We start from the raw sequence: 18,947 nt of genomic DNA, 5'->3' as shown, positions 1-18,947 counted from the left end.
AAGAGGCCATTCACATTCATCAATTATGATATAAAGAGGCCATTAACATTCATCAATTACGATATAAAGAGGCCATTCACATTCATCAATTACGATATAAAGAGGCCATTCACATTCATCAATTACAATATAAAGAGGCCAATCCGAACAGTTTAAAAAAGCAGGTTTAAAAATTGTTGATCTTCAAATTAATTTGCTATATTTTGTAGACAAAATTATATAATAATAATCTGGTTAGGATTTAGAAGTCCAATGAGAATAGCACAAGACAACATCAGAATTACCAATGAAAATCATCACTTAACCAAGTATGTGATTGAGACATTTTCTGAAACTGGCAACCATTTTCAATCACAAATATTTACATTTTCCCTTGTGTAATTATAAATTTATTTTTATTTACTATTTTCTCAAGGATGTCTGAGCGTGTTGAAGTCCCCCGCGCAGTTCGAGAGATAAGCTGGGTGTGTAACGGGGTCTGGCCCGACACTTTGCCAGAAGATTGCACATACTCTAAGCCCGAGGTGCAGAAATATTGCCTCATGGGTGTAAAAGACAGTTTTACCGACTTCCATATTGACTTTGGCGGGACATCTGTGTGGTACCATGTGCTTAAGGTGGGGTTTTTCAAGTGTTAAAGAAATTTAAATAAAAAGTTTAACATAAATTCTTAAATATTTTAATAAAAGGGTTCACATAAAATGATAGTATCATTGGGGGGGAGGGGGGGACAAGCGCTTTTTCAAACAAGCAATCTCTAGTTTAATTACTAGACTTCATTCAAACTCCATGCAAGGGTTACTTCCCTTTGCTTGTACACTTGAATCACGTATAGCAGACGGTGATGATCAGAATCATATGACTGTGTTGAAAATCTTGAAATATTTTATTATTCAAAACTACTTTATGTTTTGGATATAAAAAAGAGTTATTATTTTATAGAATTAAACAACAGATAAAGTAAGAAAAGCATCTTAAAAAGTTATATAGCTGAAATGCAGATGATAGAGATCTTCTGTGCTAGTCAATGGAGTTTATTGCATTGGAGATGGGACTATATGGTCATGAATCTTCCAGCTTTCAGAGTTTTAACAGATGTATATTTATTAAATGAGTGTTTAACTTTCAGGGAGAGAAGGTGTTTTTCCTGATCCGACCAACCAACGCAAACCTAGGATTGTATGAAACATGGCTTGGAGCTTCTAATCAAAGTGAATTGTTCTTCGGTGATCAGGTGTGTGAATATTTCTGGTGAATTTAATTTTTTGCTCATCATTTGTTCCCATTTGTGGTTGACTGAGATATTTTTTTGTCAGAAACCATGTTGCCATAGATCTAAGAATTCAGTGTGTGTAACATCAGCTAGAAGTTCTCTAATAAAACTGCTTACTTGTAAGGGAAGTGTTATGTGTCGGCTTCAGAGCCCATTGTTACAAACATTCTCAAGTCAGGCTTTATTTTTCTAAAAGGAATGGAAAAAAAGAGTTCTTTTTTAACTTTATATAAGTGCTTTTCTGAGTCTGGGTCTAAACTATGAACCCAGGGACCGTGATTACGAACAGTTCTTAAGTCCGAGTCCAGACTCAGACTCAGAAAACACTTTAATTTAATTACAAAGAATCATCTTTATTCCATTTTATTTATAAAAATAAATGTAAATGCTTGATCAATTTCGAATAGTAATATAATTCAACAATTTTCATCATTAATACTTCACTAGAAGGAAAAATACAATGAAAGGAAGATTTGCAGTTTTGCCACTTGAGTCTGTACTCAGATTTGAGACTGTTTGTAATCATGGCCTTTTGGGCTCATGTTTATAAACAGTCTCAAGTCCAAGACTAGACCCAGAAAAGCATCTTTATTAAATCACAAAGAATTTTCTTTATTCAATTTGTTTTACGAAAATAAGTGTTAATAACTGGACAATTCCAACAGCAATTGAATTCAGTAAACTTTATTATCAATACTCAACTAGAAGGGAAGTTACAATGAAATAAAGATATGCAGTTTTGCAATTTAAGTCTGAACTCAGACTTGAACCTGTTCGTAATCATGGCCCATGGTCTTTTATAAAGTAAGTCCAAATACAAAAAAAATTACCATAGCACATAGTAGTAGAATATAACAATGACATTTCACTTCCAGGTGGATAAATGTTACAAGTGTGTGATCCGACAGGGGCAGACAATTATGATTCCCACGGGCTGGATTCACGCTGTGTTTACACCACTGGATTCACTGGTGTTTGGCGGCAACTTCCTTCACACCTATAACATCCCTCTCCAGCTGGAGTATGTAGATTAAAAGCTCATTAAACTGTTATTGAAGTGTGTTAGATTTTAGCTTGACTAAAGGGTCAAGGTATTGTGATAGCTGATGGTGTCATTGTTAGCATCATCATCATCATCACTCATAAAGCTTAGCCATAACTCTAAAAGCATTCAAGATATTCAAAGGGAAAGTGGTACACATGTTGCCAGAGAGAGATGTTGGCACTTGTATATATCAAGGCACATAACTCTGGCTTTAGTTATGGTCAAGTTATGCCTGAAGTTTGAATGAGGTTAGATTAATTTAGTTTAAACTTTATTTAATTTTACAACGATTGTGAAACAAGCTATTAGAACTTATATTAATCACTCTCATTGCACGATGTTGCGAGAGTGTGGTCTTGTGTTGTTGGGGAAACCGGAGTACCCGCAGAAAATCCACTTGTCTGGCTTGGTAACCACTAACCAAACTCACTTGCGCCCAGGCCGGGAATCGAACCAGGGTCACCTTGGTGAAGAGTGAGGGCGCTAACCACTGCTCATACCGGACAACCATAGGTTAGATTAACACCCAGATAGAGGTCAGATTGTTCAAGAAATATATAAAAAAAAATGACTATTATCTTCTATAGTAAACTGTGCAAGCATAAATTTTGGTTAGAAATGTTAATTTTGTTATTTATATTGAATGATATTCATCAAGGCTCCTGAAATTTTGTTATTGAATATAAAAATGCTTGAATTACTGTCTGCCAGTTCGCTAATAACTCTGATTGAACTATTTCAGGGTTTATGCAATAGAGAAACGAGTAAAGACCTCAGAGAAATATTTGTTTCCATCTTATGAAACCATCAACTGGTATGCTGCTAAATATGTGCTGGACACAATGAAAGGTATTGCCATGTAAAACTGATTACCTGGTAGTTTAACATTAATCAAATTATTCATTACACATAAACTTATTCAGACATCATCATCACATGATGAACTTTATGATTAATTTTAGGTGAGGTGCTAATTCTTAAAGTTAAAGATATTTTGCAAAAATAATGTAAAACCATATACATTATTCAGTGCTCCTGCAGGTTTAAAATCTTGAACAAAAAAAAATATTTGAAATATTTTAACTTTAAGATATGACACATTTTTTAGCTCACCTGTCACTTTGTGACAAGGTGAGCTTTTGTGATCGCCTTTTGTCCGGCGTCCTTCGTGCATCGTGCGTCGTCCGTCAACAATTTACTTAAAAGACATCTCCTCCTTAACCGCCTGGCCAATATTAATAAAACTTCATAGGGATGTCCCTTGGGTGGTCTTCTATCAAAGTTGTTCAAAGAATTCAATTCCATGCAGAACTCTGGTTGCCATGGCAACCAAAAATGAAAAACTTTAAAAATCTTTTTCTCCCAAACCACAAGGCTTAGGCCGTTGATATTTGGTAGGTAGGATCACCAAATGGTCCTCTACCAAGATTGTTCAAATTATGGCCCTTGGGTCAAAATTGGCCTCGCCCCGGGGGGTCATGGGTTTTCTCTATATGTTTATAGTGAAAACTTAAAAAATCTTCTCCTCTGAACTTCCTTGGCCTAGAGCTTAGATATTTGGCATGATTCATTGTCTAGTGGACCTCTACAAAGTTTGTTCAAATTATGGCCCTGGGGTCAAAATTGGCCCCGCCCCGGGGGGTCATGGGTATTTTCTATATGTTTATAGTTAAAACTTCAAAAATCTTCTCCTCTGAACTTACTTGGACTAGAGCTTAGATATTTGGCATGATTCATCGTCTAGTGGACCTTTACAAAGATTGTTCAAATTATGGCCTTTGGGTCAAAATTGGCCCCGCCCTGGGGGGTCATGGGTTTTCTCTATATGTTTATAGTGAAAACTTCAAAAATCATCTCCTCTGAACTTACTTGGACTAGAGCTTAGATATTTGGCATGATTCATTGTCTAGTGGACCTCTACAAAGATTGTTCAAATTATGGCCTTGGGGTCAAAATTGGCCTCGCCCCGGGGGGTCATGGGTTTTCTCTATATGTTTATAGTGAAAACTTAAAAAATCTTCTCCTCTTAACTTACTTGGACTAGAGCTTAGATATTTAGCATGATTCATCGTCTAGTGGACCTCTACAAAGTTTGTTCAAATTATGGCCCTGGGGTCAAAATTGGCCCCGCCCCGGGGGGTCATGGGTATTTTCTATATGTTTATAGTTAAAACTTCAAAAATCTTCTCCTCTGAACTTACTTGGACTAGAGCTTAGATATTTGGCATGATTCACCGTCTAGTGGACCGTTACAAAGATTGTTCAAATTATGGCCTTGGGGTCAAAATTGGCCCCGCCCTGGGGGGTCATGGGTTTTCTCTATATGTTTATAGTGAAAACTTAAAAAATCTTCTCCTCTGAACTTCCTTGGCCTAGAGCTTAGATATTTGGCATGATTCATCGTCTAGTGGACCTCTACAAAGTTTGTTCAAATTATGGCCCTGGGGTCAAAATTGGCCCCGCCCCGGGGGGTCATGGGTATTTTCTATATGTTTATAGTTAAAACTTCAAAAATCTTCTCCTCTGAACTTACTTGGACTAGATCTTAGATATTTGGCATGATTCATCGTCTAGTGGACCTCTACAAAGATTGTTCAAATTATGGCCTTTGGGTCAAAATTGGCCCCGCCCCGGGGGGTCATGGGTTTTCTCTATATGTTTATAGTGAAAACTTCAAAAATCTTCTCCTTTGAACTTACTTGGACTAGAGCTTAGATATTTGGCATGATTCATCGTCTAGTGGACCTCTACAAAGATTGTTCAAATTATGGCCTTGGGGTCAAAATTGGCCTCGCCCCGGGGGGTCATGGGTTTTCTCTATATGTTTATAGTGAAAACTTAAAAAATCTTCTCCTCTTAACTTACTTGGACTAGAGCTTAGATATTTAGCATGATTCATCGTCTAGTAGACCTCTACAAAGTTTGTTCAAATTATGGCCCTGGGGTCAAAATTGGCCCCGCCCCGGGGGGTCATGGGTATTTTCTATATGTTTATAGTTAAAACTTCAAAAATCTTCTCCTCTGAACTTACTTGGACTAGAGCTTAGATATTTGGCATGATTCATCGTCTAGTGGACCGTTACAAAGATTGTTCAAATTATGGCCTTGGGGTCAAAATTGGCCCCGCCCTGGGGGGACATGGGTTTTCTCTATATGTTTATAGTGAAAACTTAAAAAATCTTCTCCTTTGAACTTACTTGGACTAGAGCTTAGATATTTGGCATGATTCATCGTCTAGTGGACCTCTACAAAGATTGTTCAAATTATGGCCTTGGGGTCAAAATTGGCCCCGCCCTGGGGGGTCATGGGTATACTCGATATGTTTATAGTTAAAACTTCAAATCTTCTCCTCTTAACTTACTTCGACTAGAGCTTAGATATTTGGCATGATTCATCGTCTAGTGGACCTCTACAAAGATTGTTCAAATTATGGCCCTGGGGTCAAAATTGGCCCCGCCCCCGGGGGGTTATGGGTTTTCTCTATATGTTTATAGTTAAAACTTCAAAAATCTTCTCCTTTGAACTTACTTGGACTAGAGCTTAGATATTTGGCATGATTCATCGTCTAGTGGACCTCTACAAAGATTGTTCAAATTATGGCCCTGGGGTCAAAATTGGCCCCACCCCGGGGGGTTAGGGTATTCTCTATATGTTTATAGTTAAAACTTCAAAAATCTTCTCCTCTGAACTTACTTGGACTAGAGCTTAGATATTTGGCATGATTCATCGTCTAGTGGACCTCTACAAAGATTGTTCAAATTATGGCATTGGGGTCAAAATTGGCCCCGCCCCCTGGGGGGTCATGGGTTTTCTCTATATGTTTATAGTGAAAACTTCAAAAATCATCTCCTCTGAACTTACGTGGCTTAGAGCTTAGATATTTGGCATGATTCATCGTCTAGTGGACCTCTACAAAGTTTGTTCAAATTATGGCCCTAGGGTCAAAATTGGCCACACCCCGGGGCTGATGGGTTTTCTCTATATGTGTTATAGTGAAAACTTAAAAAATCTTCTCCGAACTCACAAAGACAAGTAACATCTTAATTTAAACTGGATAACATATTTAGTACACATACCAATTTTCAATATGGGCCACATACAACAATTAATAACAAATATACATATATATAGATACACACGTAAAATCAAGTAGTGACAAGAGCTTAGATATTTGGCATGATATATCATCTAGTTGACCTGTACCAATATTGTTCAATCTTTGGCCCTGGGGTCAAAAAATGGCCCCACCCGGGCGGTCATGGGTTTCCTTATATATGTATATGATGAAAACTTAAAAAATCTTCTTCTCCGAAACCAAAAGGCGAAGGCCTTAGATATTTGGTATGAAGCATCGTTTATCGGACCACTATTAAGATTGTTCAAACTTTAGCCCTGGGGTCAAAATTGGCCACGCCCCGTGTTCATAGGCTTAGGTTTTCAATATTTGTATATAATGGAAGCATTAAAAAAAATTCTCTCCGAATTCACAAGGACTAGAGCTATTTGGCATAATACATCATTAAGTGGACCTCTACCTTTATTGTCCAAACTTTGGCATTGGGGTAAAAAATGACCCTGCCCCGGGAGGTCATTGGTTTTCCTTATATGTATATAGTAAAACCTTAAAAAAAAATTCTTCTCCAAAACAACAAGGCTTAGGTCTCCAAAACAACAAGGCTTAGGTCTTAGATATTTGGCGTGAAGCATTGTTTAGTAGACCTCTACCAACATTGTTCAAACTTAAGCTTCAAAATTATCCACGTTCCAGGGGTCATGGGTTTCTAGCTCCCCAGTCACTTTGTGACAAGGTGAGCTTTTGTGACCGCCTTTTGTCTGTCGTCCATCATGGGTCGTCCCTCATGCGTTGTAAGTCAACAATATACTTAAACAACGTAGCAACCAGTGATTTTTTTAGCATCCAGTGACTTCCTTCATCAACCAATGACCTTTTAACAACCTGGGATTTCCCTTGTAACTAGTGATAAACCATTATTTTTGTCACTTTTAAGTCGGGCTTGTATATAGAGAATTTACACTAATCCGAGAGAAAAAATACTAGTTTTTTGCTGTCGGGCTAGTACTAGTTTCGACCACTGCTCATGACCAACATTGGACCTACTTTTTTGAGCGTAGTACTATAGAAAATAGTTACTGAGTAAATCGGTTTCCCGCAAACGTTTTGCTATCGCAATTAAACTAATTCTTGTTGTTCATACACCAGACTCCATGTTATCATCACTGTTCAACATATCATCCTCTTACTTGATATACTCCATAAGTCCTAGCTTATTCCAGACTTCTAAAAAACCTTAACTACTTTGAACCATCCAGATTTCTTATCAAACCAATGTGCAATATATGACAGGTGAGCAATTCAGGGCCATTTGGCCCTCTTGTTTATTTAAAGAATTTAAACAAAAAAATTCTTTAATGGAATTAAATAAATAAAATTTCTGAAAATACAAACTGAAATCTTTGCCTTTTAGCTTAACATGGTTACTATTGCCTTCTTGCTTTGCATAGTAACCATTGCCTCCTAGCTTTACATTGTTACCATTGCCTTCTAGCTTTACATCATTGTTACTATTGCCTTCTAGTTTTACATTGTTACTGTTGCTTTCTTGCTTTACATTGTTACCATTGCCTTCTAGCTTTACATTGTTACTATTGCCTTCTAGCTTTACATTGTTACTATTGCCTTCTAGCTTTATATTGTTACTATTGCCTTCTAGCTTTACATGGTTACTATTGCGTTCTAGCTTTACATGGTAACTATTGCGTTCTAGCTTTACATGGTTACTATTGCGTTCTAGCTTTACATGGTTACTATTGCGTTCTAGCTTTACATTGTTACTATTGCTTTCTAGCTTTACATTGTTAATATTGCCTTCTAGATTTACATGGTTACTATTGCCTGCTAGCTTTACATGGTTACTATTGCTTTCTAGCTTTACATGGTTACTATTGCTTTCTAGCTTTACATGGTTACTATTGCGTTCTAGCTTTACATTGTTACTATTGCTTTCTAGCTTTACATTGTTAATATTGCCTTCTAGATTTACATGGTTACTATTGCCTGCTAGCTTTACATTGTTACTATTGCTTTCTAGCTTTACATTGTTACTGTTGCCTTTTAGCTTTACATTGTTACTATTGGTTTCTAGCTTTACATTGTTACTGTTGCCTTCTAGCTTTACATGGTTACTATTGCCTTCTAGCTTTACATTGTTACCATTAAATTCTAGCTTTACATGGTTACTATTGCCTGCTAGCTTTACATGGTTACTATTGCCTTCTAGCTTTACATGGTTACTATTGCCTTCTAGCTTTATATTGTTACCATTAAATTCTTGCTTTACATGGAACCTTACTATTGCCTTCTAGCTTTACATGGTTACTATTGCCTTCAAGCTTTACATGGTTACTATTGCCTTCTAGCTTTACATTGTTACTATTGCCTGCTAGCTTTACATTGTTACCATTAAATTCTAGCTTTACATTGTTACTGTTGCCTTCTAGCTTTACATGGTTACTATTGCCTTCTAGCTTTACATGGTTACTATTGCGTTCTAGCTTTACATTGTTACCATTGAATTCTAGCTTTACATTGTTACTGTTGCCTTCTAGCTTTTCATGGTTACTATTGCCTTCTAGCTTTATATTGTTACCATTAAATTCTTGCTTTACATGGAACCTTACTATTGCCTTCTAGCTTTACATGGTTACTATTGCCTTCAAGCTTTACATGGTTACTATTGCCTTCTAGCTTTACATTGTTACTATTGCCTGCTAGCTTTACATTGTTACCATTAAATTCTAGCTTTACATTGTTACTATTGCCTTCAAGCATTACATGGTTACTATTGCCTTCTAGCTTTACATGGTTACCATTGCCTGCTAGCTTTATATTGTTACCATTAAATTCTAGCTTTACATGGTTACTATTGCCTTCTAGCTTTACATGGTTACTTTTGCCTTCTAGCTTTATATTGTTACCATTAAATTCTAGCTTTACATGGTTACTATTGCCTTCTAGCTTTACATGGTTACTATTGCCTTCTAGCTTTATATTGTTACCATTAAATTCTAGCTTTACATGGAACCTTACTATTGCCTTCTAGCTTTACATGGTTACTATTGCCTTCTAGCTTTACATTGTTACTATTGCCTTCTAGCTTTACATTGTTACTATTGCCTTCAAGCTTTACATTGTTACTATTGCGTTCTAGCTTTACATTGTTACTGTTGCCTTCTAGCTTTACATGGTTACTATTGCCTTCTAGCTTTATATTGTTACCATTAAATTCTTGCTTTACATGGAACCTTACTATTGCCTTCTAGCTTTACATTGTTACTATTGCCTTCTAGCTTTACATGGTTACTATTGCTTTCTAGCTTTACATTGTTACTATTGCCTGCTAGCTTTACATTGTTACTTTTGCCTGCTAGCTTTACATTGTTACCATTAAATTCTAGCTTTACATTGTTACTATTGCCTTCTAGCTTTACATTGTTACTATTGCCTTCTAGCTTTACATTGTTACTATTGCCTTCTAGCTTTACATGGTTACTATTGCCTTCTAGCTTTACATGGTTACTATTGCCTTCTAGCTTTTCATTGTTACTGTTGCCTTCTAGCTTTACATGGTTACTATTGCCTTCTAGCTTTACATGGTTACTATTGCCTGCTAGCTTTACATTGTTACCATTAAATTCTAGCTTTACATTGTTACTATTGCCTTCTAGCTTTACATGGTTACTATTGCCTTCTAGCTTTACATGGTTACTATTGCCTGCTAGCTTTACATGGTTACTATTGCCTGCTAGCTTTACATGGTTACTATTGCCTGCTAGCTTTACATGGTTACTATTGGTTTCTAGCTTTACATTGTTACTATTGCCTTCAAGCTTTACATGGTAACTATTGCCTTCTAGCTTTACATGGTTACTATTGCCTTCTAGCTTTTCATTGTTACTATTGCCTTCTAGTTTTACATTGTTACCATTAAATTCTAGCTTTACATGGTTACTATTGCCTGCTAGCTTTACATGGTTACTATTGCCTTCTTCTTCGCAATCAAGCTGAAATAAACTCATATAAACCTACAAACTCACTTTCTGTTTTCACAGAATATATAGAAGAAGGTCAGAAACCTCCAGACTACATTTATGAGGGGGCGAAGGCTCTAGTTTACCATCTCCGATCCTGGACTCAGAGAAAAGATGTAGGTTTGTTTGGTGTCTAGTTGTAGCTTTTGTCAGAATCAGTGCTCCAGCTAGGATTCCTAAATAGGGAAATAGGTTTTCTGGTTGTTGGGATGGACTGGTGGAGAAAGCTCTCATAATGTTTAAAAACTTTTAACACTGTTTTTCAGAAAATATTTAATATGTACCATATAGTATAGAAACATATATTTTTATATACCTATACTTCTACATGTAAATTTGCAATTGATAAATACAACACAGAACAGAGGAAAGTTATAACCTTAATTATAATGTTACGGGAGGTAAAATGCTTGGGTCTAGCTGGAGCACTTGGTATTGGCTATCCCAGTTTACAGGGATTTTCTGATAACCATATTAAAATGATAGTTTTGAACGGTTCATTTAAGGGGATATAACATTTTTTCGTTACTGAGTTTTAACGGTGCCTAAAAATTTGTGTCTAACCCAACCCCTGTAAAAAAAATCATGTGCATCAATTATTTTAATTGATAATGACACTAAATTAAAATAGAACAATTTTAGAACAGCAGAGTCTGAATAATTAACATCAACAAAAATATTTGTACAAAATTAAATGAAAACCACAAAACCGCGTCGTCAATCGGGAACTTTTTTACATTTACTTAAAGTTACTGCGCATCATGATGTTGGCATCAATAAACAACTAAGTCTGCACAATGTGGTGGATTATCTTTAAACAACACTTACACCGTAAAAACTGCAGTTCAATTTAAATTTCGGTATACAAAAAAAGTATTGTTCAAATGTATGCGGGGCAGATGGAAAAATCCAACCCTTGAGCATGCTGCGTGGCCAGTAACTCAGCAAGCCTCGTTACCAGCTTCCACACATGTCCAAGTGTCAGATTTTTCATTCTTCCCGCAGACATGTGAAAGATACTTACAACGTTTGTGTGTCATACATGTAGTTGAAATGGAGTAAAAATTGTTCTAAGTAAGGTTTGAGAGAGAGCTTTTTCAATTTAAATTCTCATCTATAGACATTTAGTATTTGCTGATGTATATGATCAATTTGTTCTTGAATATTTCTTTAAAAATGAAGCATTTAAGACTGCTTTTGCAAAGTTGCATACAGTAGCTTTTAATTTAAAGTAGACAGCAAATTTTATTCAGAGTTTAGTTTTGTAATAAATGAAAAAAAATGTTTCCAATAATTCCAAAAAACGATTGCTTTCACAGTTGTTTATGTTTATTATTAAATATGAAAATATTCCTTATAATATTGTATTTCTACTGCTAGAAAATACTTGTATGAGTTTCTACCTTGTGAAATATTTGTCAAGGCAGCTGGCAGGAATGTCACGGTTCACATGTAGCATTGATGTAGAAATCAATAACGCAGTATGGCTTACTCAAGTTATGAACTAATAACATACCAATCCCAGGAGAAGGACTATTAATTGTTGTTGAATACTTGTGTGAGATAGGAGAATGGAGAATCATCTATTTTTAAAGTGATAATAGGGTACTGTAAACTCAGTAATAAATGTGTAGCCTTTATTTTAGTGAATTTTACAATTTTCTGAATAAAAGTGAAAGAGAAAATGAAATTAGAATTGGATGAAAAACAGAAGTGTGAGAATCGATATTGTTATGTTCAAGAGACTTTCAATTTAGTTTTATTTGTGTTGCAGGGAAAATGATATTTTTCAAATAACAATGAAAAATTTTGGATGAGCAAATTGTAATGCTTTCTCAAATCTTTTGCTTTATGTTCGCTATTCACAGCTCAACCTGATACTTGTGAGTGTTGAAAAATGTTATTGCCTGGATCTTTTTCATGTGTCTGTTAGACATAATAGCCGAGCCAGTGTGTTTGTTTTTTTGCGTTTTTATTTGTTATGAACAAGTGTATTAAATTTTAGCTATTTTTATCAATCATAAATTTTGTTTTGTTTTCTTCTCCTCTTTGTTATTGGAATCGTGTTGTGTGATTTGATATTCTGTGAAACGGAATTTTTAGGTCAAAAATGTCAAATTACAAAGATATGGAAATTGTTCGTACGAATGGCACTAATGGATTGAAAATAAAAATGGTAATTAAAATTGAAAAAAAATCATGACATCAAATTACTGTAACCAGTGTAGAATAAGGTCCAATATATTTGTAAATAATAATTCAGGATAAACTAAAGGTGTGAATTTTATTGTGGTAATATTGCATAAACAGTCCTTAGTTTTACTTAGTGTGAAAAGCACTGGAATTTATTTCTCATATTCAGTTTCACACCACTTGCATTTAATATATTGTCATACTTCTATTTCTGGTATTCAATTATTTTCACAATTAAAAAGTGTTATATTACAGTACATTGAAATAATTCTGATGAATAATTCATTTTCACTCTTTATGTTTTTTCCCACCAAAAGGATCTCATTCTATGCTGGTCACACATCTTAATTTATAAGCATGCATTTGTTATCACATTTATTGTATGATTTATCCGGTGGTCTATAGAAATTAAAAAAAAAAATATTTCAGTGTAAGATCACAAGTGATTATAATTACACCAAAAATAAGTATTGCACTTTAGGCTGCACCACTCATGAAATTTAACTTTTGGTGCTACTCAGTGAAATATTATAAGAATCTTCCATGGCTGAATGTTAGTTAGTTTCATCCAAACCTGAGTGTAGGGTGTACCTCTGTAAACCTCATTTCTGCAGAAAACCCTGCATGAGGGTTGGGATGAACCTATCTGACACAAGCAGCCTTGGAAGATGCTTTCTCTCCCACCTCAGTGAAACAAAGTATTGTAAAAATGTATTTTGATGTACCGGTATATTCAACATGGGGTACTTTTTATCTTTACCCATGGGCAAGACAAGAATTTCCAGCATGGCCAAATATTTGGATCTACTTTTCTCCTTTCTCAGTAGATTTAAACATTTGGGTAGGTTGGAAATTCTTATCTTGCCCACTGGCAAAGATAAAACAAGTATGGAACTCCTTTTTTATTGTCATCACACTTTTACCTTCCTTGTTGAAGACCGTTCTCTGTAGAATCATGGAAAATTGTTTTGTGGCAATATTTCAATACCAAATTAATTATATCTGAAATAAAGCTGCACTCTTCTCAGAACTATTTAAAGAAAGATTTGACTATTAACATAATCACTGCGCGCATATCCATGACAACCACAAATTATCACATATCAATACACAAATTGTTTTCACTATGCACAAAAGAGTTCCAGTGAAAAAATACATTTCAACTTTATTTTGCTTAAATGAGGTGGGAGAAAAAGCCTCTTCTATGGCCAAGAGTGTAAGATAGGTTCATCCCAACTCTCGCGCAGGGTGTTCTATGGAAACTCGGTAAATCTCGTTTCCGCAAAATACCCTACGGTTGGGTTAGGATGAGCCTATCATACTCTCTCGGCCATGGAAGATACTTATAATCTGGGGTGGGAGAAAATGATTTCTTCCACTGAAACAAACAATAAGGGCAAGTTATTTTGTCTTGACAGATAATGAAAATAGTTCAAGCAGCTGTATCTATAGAAGTGTATTCTCTTTTCTGCTTGGTCACGGTATACATATAGGCTTCCGTAGTCATGTTTCAAGATGTAAGTTGAATGCAAAATAATTGAAAAAATATTATATATTCACAAATTGCTTGATTAGTATTGCATAGAAATGTATAATTGTTTAGGTAAAACCAAGGAAAGAAAATTGGTTATAAAATTTTGTTTCAGATCAGAAAAACTGGTCAAATTTTCCAATGCTCATAAACATTAAGTACCTATTTAAGAGTCTTTAAACATTGAAAGAAAGTATTATGCCGTTCTCTTTTGTTGGAAGAAATTAAATATTTGATCTGAAACATAAGTTTTAGGGCTCATCCTATAGGGTGACATGGGCGAACTTGTCGCTTGTTGTTGAAGGGTGTCGCTTTTTACAAAACTAAATAAAAGAGCATTTTGCCGTAGTTGTGAAAAATACATATATATTTTTTTAGAACATCAGTACTCGCGTGCTTCACTTTAATGCCGACAGTCTGTATGTGATGTGTTCACTAATAATAATGGAGTGAATGAATTGTTTTGTCCTTAAGGATGACAGGTTTGATAATTTATACTTTATATAATGGAAAACTTCTCCCTCCACAGTGGAAACTTCTCCTTTTTTCAACTTGGGAGATGTCACTTCTCCCTGAAATTTAGATGTAGGATGAGCCCTGAGTTTATTTTAAAGCCAAATAAAATAAACAGCTAAACTTAATGGCAAACTCAACCATCGATTGCTGGAATTGAAAAAAAAGCAGAGGTCATAGAGACTAAATTTGATATTGCCTCGTAAAACAGCCTAGCCCTTTCTTTACTGAATTAACACTCAAATGTCTTGTACATGTACACGTGTGTAGTTGCTTTCTTATTATACAATAGTTTAGTGGAGTGTTCACCAAAATCTAAAATTACATGTACTCAACTAATGTGTGTTACCTTGGTGATATTTTTTTCTGATAATTTTTGTATTTTTAAAGCATGCGTTGTATTTCCACTAGCTTTTGGATAGGTACATGTATCATTCTCAGTATCATTTATCATACATTGCCATTGTAATTCATCTCACTAATTGTGTTTGTAAGTATTTGTTTGAAATGTGTGGTGCTTTCTTACAGTTTGTGATACACATAAGAATTGGTCTAAAAAGGATCACATTTTAGTGCTGAAATTACCTTATGTTCTTACCTTGAGCTGCATCAGCATAGAGCTATTAAAAAGCACCACATTAAAGCTCTATTTGTCTAATTAACCACTTGGATCAAAATAGCACTGTTTAAAAATAGAAATAATCATCAGTTGAAAATGAAGGGGAAAGTTAATGCGCGATCACATGGTTTTTATCACACAGATTTTCTATGCAAAGACCTGACTTGAAATATAGATATCAGCCATTGCTTAGAATTTGGTTGTAGAGCCCCAAATAGAAACAGTTTAAACGACACAACCCTCATGTCAAGTGACAATGTCTGTTTACTGTGTCAGGGATGTGATTTGTCAGCAGATTCACAGATTTTCGCGAATCTTATGGCTCCAGGAACCAAAAAACTCATTAAAAAAATCTTACTGGTTGCCATTGGTTGTGACTCTATGGGGAGGCATATTGTTTTTCCTGGAGCTGTCTGTTTGTTTTTCTGTCTGTCCGTCACAAATCGTGTCCACTCCACATTTCTTGAACTGCTTGAAGGATTTTGAATTTACTTCCCAAATATGTACACCATACCGAGATGAGGTGCAGAGTGCATGTAACAAAAAGCTTATTTCAAGGTTAGGGCTACACTTAAGGGTCAAAGCTCAAGACTTGTGGTGTCCACTCCATATCTCATGAACTGCTGGAAGATTTTGAAATCACAACAGACAAATGTTTACTTTACTAAGACCATGTACAGCACACCTGTTACAACAAGCTTAGTTAAAGGTCACACTTAAAGGTCAAAGGTCATGTGACTGTAATATCACTATATTTCATGTCTGATGTCTTATATTGAGAAGATGTGCAGAGAGCATGTTACAAACAGCTTGGTTAAAGGTCAGGGTCACACAAAAAAGTTTGACCTTTAATACAGAAGTTTAGGATTTTTTCCTGTGGTGTGGGTTTTCAAATTGTTTCATCAAAACAGCTAAATAAAAAGAAAAGAGTAATTTTCATTATTTTCATACAATGAGTCTAAGATATATATTGCTGGATTTAATGTTTTGCGTTATCGATTTAAATAAGTACATTTAAATTGCTAATGCAATTTATCACCTTTTCCATAATTACAAACAATGCAAATTCAGACAATATGTTGCATATTTGCAAATGCCTCTAATATTCGTACCAATCGAATCGGTATTATGCCAAGAAAAAAGATACTTAAATTTGTGTTATTACCGGTAATCTTGTTAAGAGCTGCCCTAAGCTGAAATTGTAAGAAGCCATAACTGATAAAAAATAAATAGTCTCTTGAATTATTAGTTACGGTATAAGCAGCTTTATAACTATTCGGACAAAATGTTCCATATCATTTCTCATAATCACTCATTATCAATCATAAACCATATGCATCATGCCTAGATTGTTTGGTGTCACACACACATGTATTTATATATATATTTATATATGCATGATTTGAACGAGCATAACTTGGCCTTACCTACTGTAGGTGTTTTCACCTCGGAACTCTTGTTTTATTTTGCCTTTCCTTGATCTATATATTAAATGGATATTCAATTTATTGAACACTTTATATCAAAATTCTACTATAACTGCTTTCTTGAATAACAATACTGCTTTATTTCATAAGTGTATTAGTTTTTTTCTGATTTACTATTTATGATAAAATGCTAAATGGTGCTTTGAATGAATGCATATTTTGAATGATGAATCAGTCTCTTATTCTTCTGAACTTTTGAAAAATGACAGTTACTTTTGTTATGTTTTCTGTTTATGTTATGATTTATATTTTTGCTAAAACATTTTCTCTTACTTCATCGCCAGTATGCAAAATCAGCGAAGCATGACGTTCCAGAACACATCCAATATGGCCGCCTGCTGAAGGATCTTGGGAAAGAAGTGAAGTCATGCGATGAAATTATGGTTGGTACAAATGTACATATAAAGATTCTGGTTATATTTAGTGAGTACAACATTAGTGACATCGCAGTCTGTAGAAAAACCGAATTCACTATTTGTATTCTTAAAGAAAAAGGTTTTTATTAATATTGAGTTTTAATATGTATGCATATCGCAAAGAACTCTTGTCTGTATTCCGCCTAGTGCAATATTGCGACATCCCACTCTGCTGATGACATGTCATAAAGAATATCATGACGCAATGTTAAAATGACGTCATAAAACAAATCAGTGTGTCATTAAGATGTAATTTATTATGTTATTACATGTCTTTTAGTGAGTGAAATCAGAAATGTGTATTAACAAAGGGTTATTGTTACTTCGTTTTGATCTGGGAGGTCACATTCAACTCTTGTTGATTTTTGAAGGTTTCAACTTTCGGCAAGGGCGTTGGGAAATCTGAATCAACAAAAATCCACTCGAGTCAAATACAACCTTCCAGATCATAACATAGTACAAATAACCTATAAGATTGGTTCATTTTTTCTTGTTTTCCAATGGTGAGCTATTGAAGTGCAAACATGAAATAAAGAGAAAATATGTGATTTGTCCGCGGATTCACGGAATTCCGCGGATCTAATGGCGCCAGGGACCCCCCCCCCCCCCCCAAAAAAAATAAAATAATAATAATAATATTTTTTTTTTTAAAAATGAAATAAAAAAAATTTCATTAACAGATTAAAAAAGTTACTAGTGTGCTTTTGGTTGTTAGCGTTGATATCCCAGTTTGCTTCAAATTTTAAGTCAGAAGAACCCTCAAAATAGCTTCTAAAAAGCCAGTTTTCTTCTACGGCAGTGTGCTTTTGACCTCAAAAGTTCCCCAAGAACCCATGGCCAAAATGGTTTCAGCCCTCCAGCTGCCAGGTCAATCACATCCCTGATTTCGGTAAAGGATCTGTTTGGATATCATTTCACCATTTGTGGCTCTTTACAGATTTTGGTTACATTGGCCTTGTGAAATCCAAATCTATAAAATTCACTCAGGTTGAATAAAACCTCCCGGATCAAAACACAGTACAAATAACCCTATTGTACACCAACATGTATTATAATCATACATATGGTCTTTTAGAAGCCCAGCTCAAAGCCTCGTCCTGAAAGAAAACACAAGAAAAAGAAAAAGGGTGCGAGCAAGGCGATCGAGGGGCTCGATATTCTCGACATGCACACGCACTCAAAACTGCAGGAGATGGAGCAGGAACGGCACAATATCTACAACTTTGATGTAAAAAAACACATTAAAGTATTTTACTTAAATACCCAATTTTTAAAGCTCGTCTGTTTTTCGAATAAAATAAGTCAAGGTATTTTAATGACCTTGGTGTAGTTTTTTCTTTCGGCAATGTCAAGGTGCAAAAACTTGAATCTTGGCAATAGCTGAAAATGTTCAAAATTTTCAAATAATAAAAAAAAAAACATATAAGACATTCAAATATAATTGGTACACATGTTGCCAAATGCTATGTTCAGTGTTTATGCATTATTGTGAAAATATTGATTTTTATATCGTCATTGACAGTATTAAAATTAAGGTTATTGTAAATTTATTATCAGTGTTCTGTACATGTAAATGAAATACATTAATGTTAAATAATGAACAGAAGTTATTTTCTCTCAGACTCATATCTGGTCTTCAAGCTTTTATGCTAATTTTTGAAAATGTTGATACAACATTAAATGTTAAGTGACAAACTTTATTTAGGTAAGAAAATAGCAAACTGAGGAATTTGAGAACACACTAAACCTAGATTAATTTGT

General features: G+C 34.9%; 1 protein-coding gene across 3 annotated transcripts in view; it reads left to right on the top strand.

Moving 5' to 3' along the window:
* The window catches only part of LOC128216680 (lysine-specific demethylase 7B-like), a 35,617-nt gene that overhangs the window by 5,118 nt on the left and 11,552 nt on the right, over positions 1-18,947 (top strand). For 2 of the 3 annotated variants that reach the window (XM_052923320.1, XM_052923321.1), the window contains exons 7-14: positions 416-617; positions 1,130-1,234; positions 2,149-2,294; positions 3,061-3,167; positions 10,449-10,543; positions 12,296-12,310; positions 17,055-17,153; positions 18,262-18,414. In XM_052923320.1, the coding sequence (XP_052779280.1) occupies positions 416-617; positions 1,130-1,234; positions 2,149-2,294; positions 3,061-3,167; positions 10,449-10,543; positions 12,296-12,310; positions 17,055-17,153; positions 18,262-18,414 (922 nt within the window). The remainder of the gene's footprint in view (positions 1-415; positions 618-1,129; positions 1,235-2,148; positions 2,295-3,060; positions 3,168-10,448; positions 10,544-12,295; positions 12,311-17,054; positions 17,154-18,261; positions 18,415-18,947) is intronic. The other variant, XM_052923322.1, reaches the window with a different exon arrangement.

This window comes from Mya arenaria, chromosome 14, assembly GCF_026914265.1.
Source record: "Mya arenaria isolate MELC-2E11 chromosome 14, ASM2691426v1".
Lineage (NCBI taxonomy): Eukaryota > Metazoa > Mollusca > Bivalvia > Myida > Myidae > Mya > Mya arenaria.
This window is presented reverse-complemented; position numbering and strand designations above follow the sequence as displayed.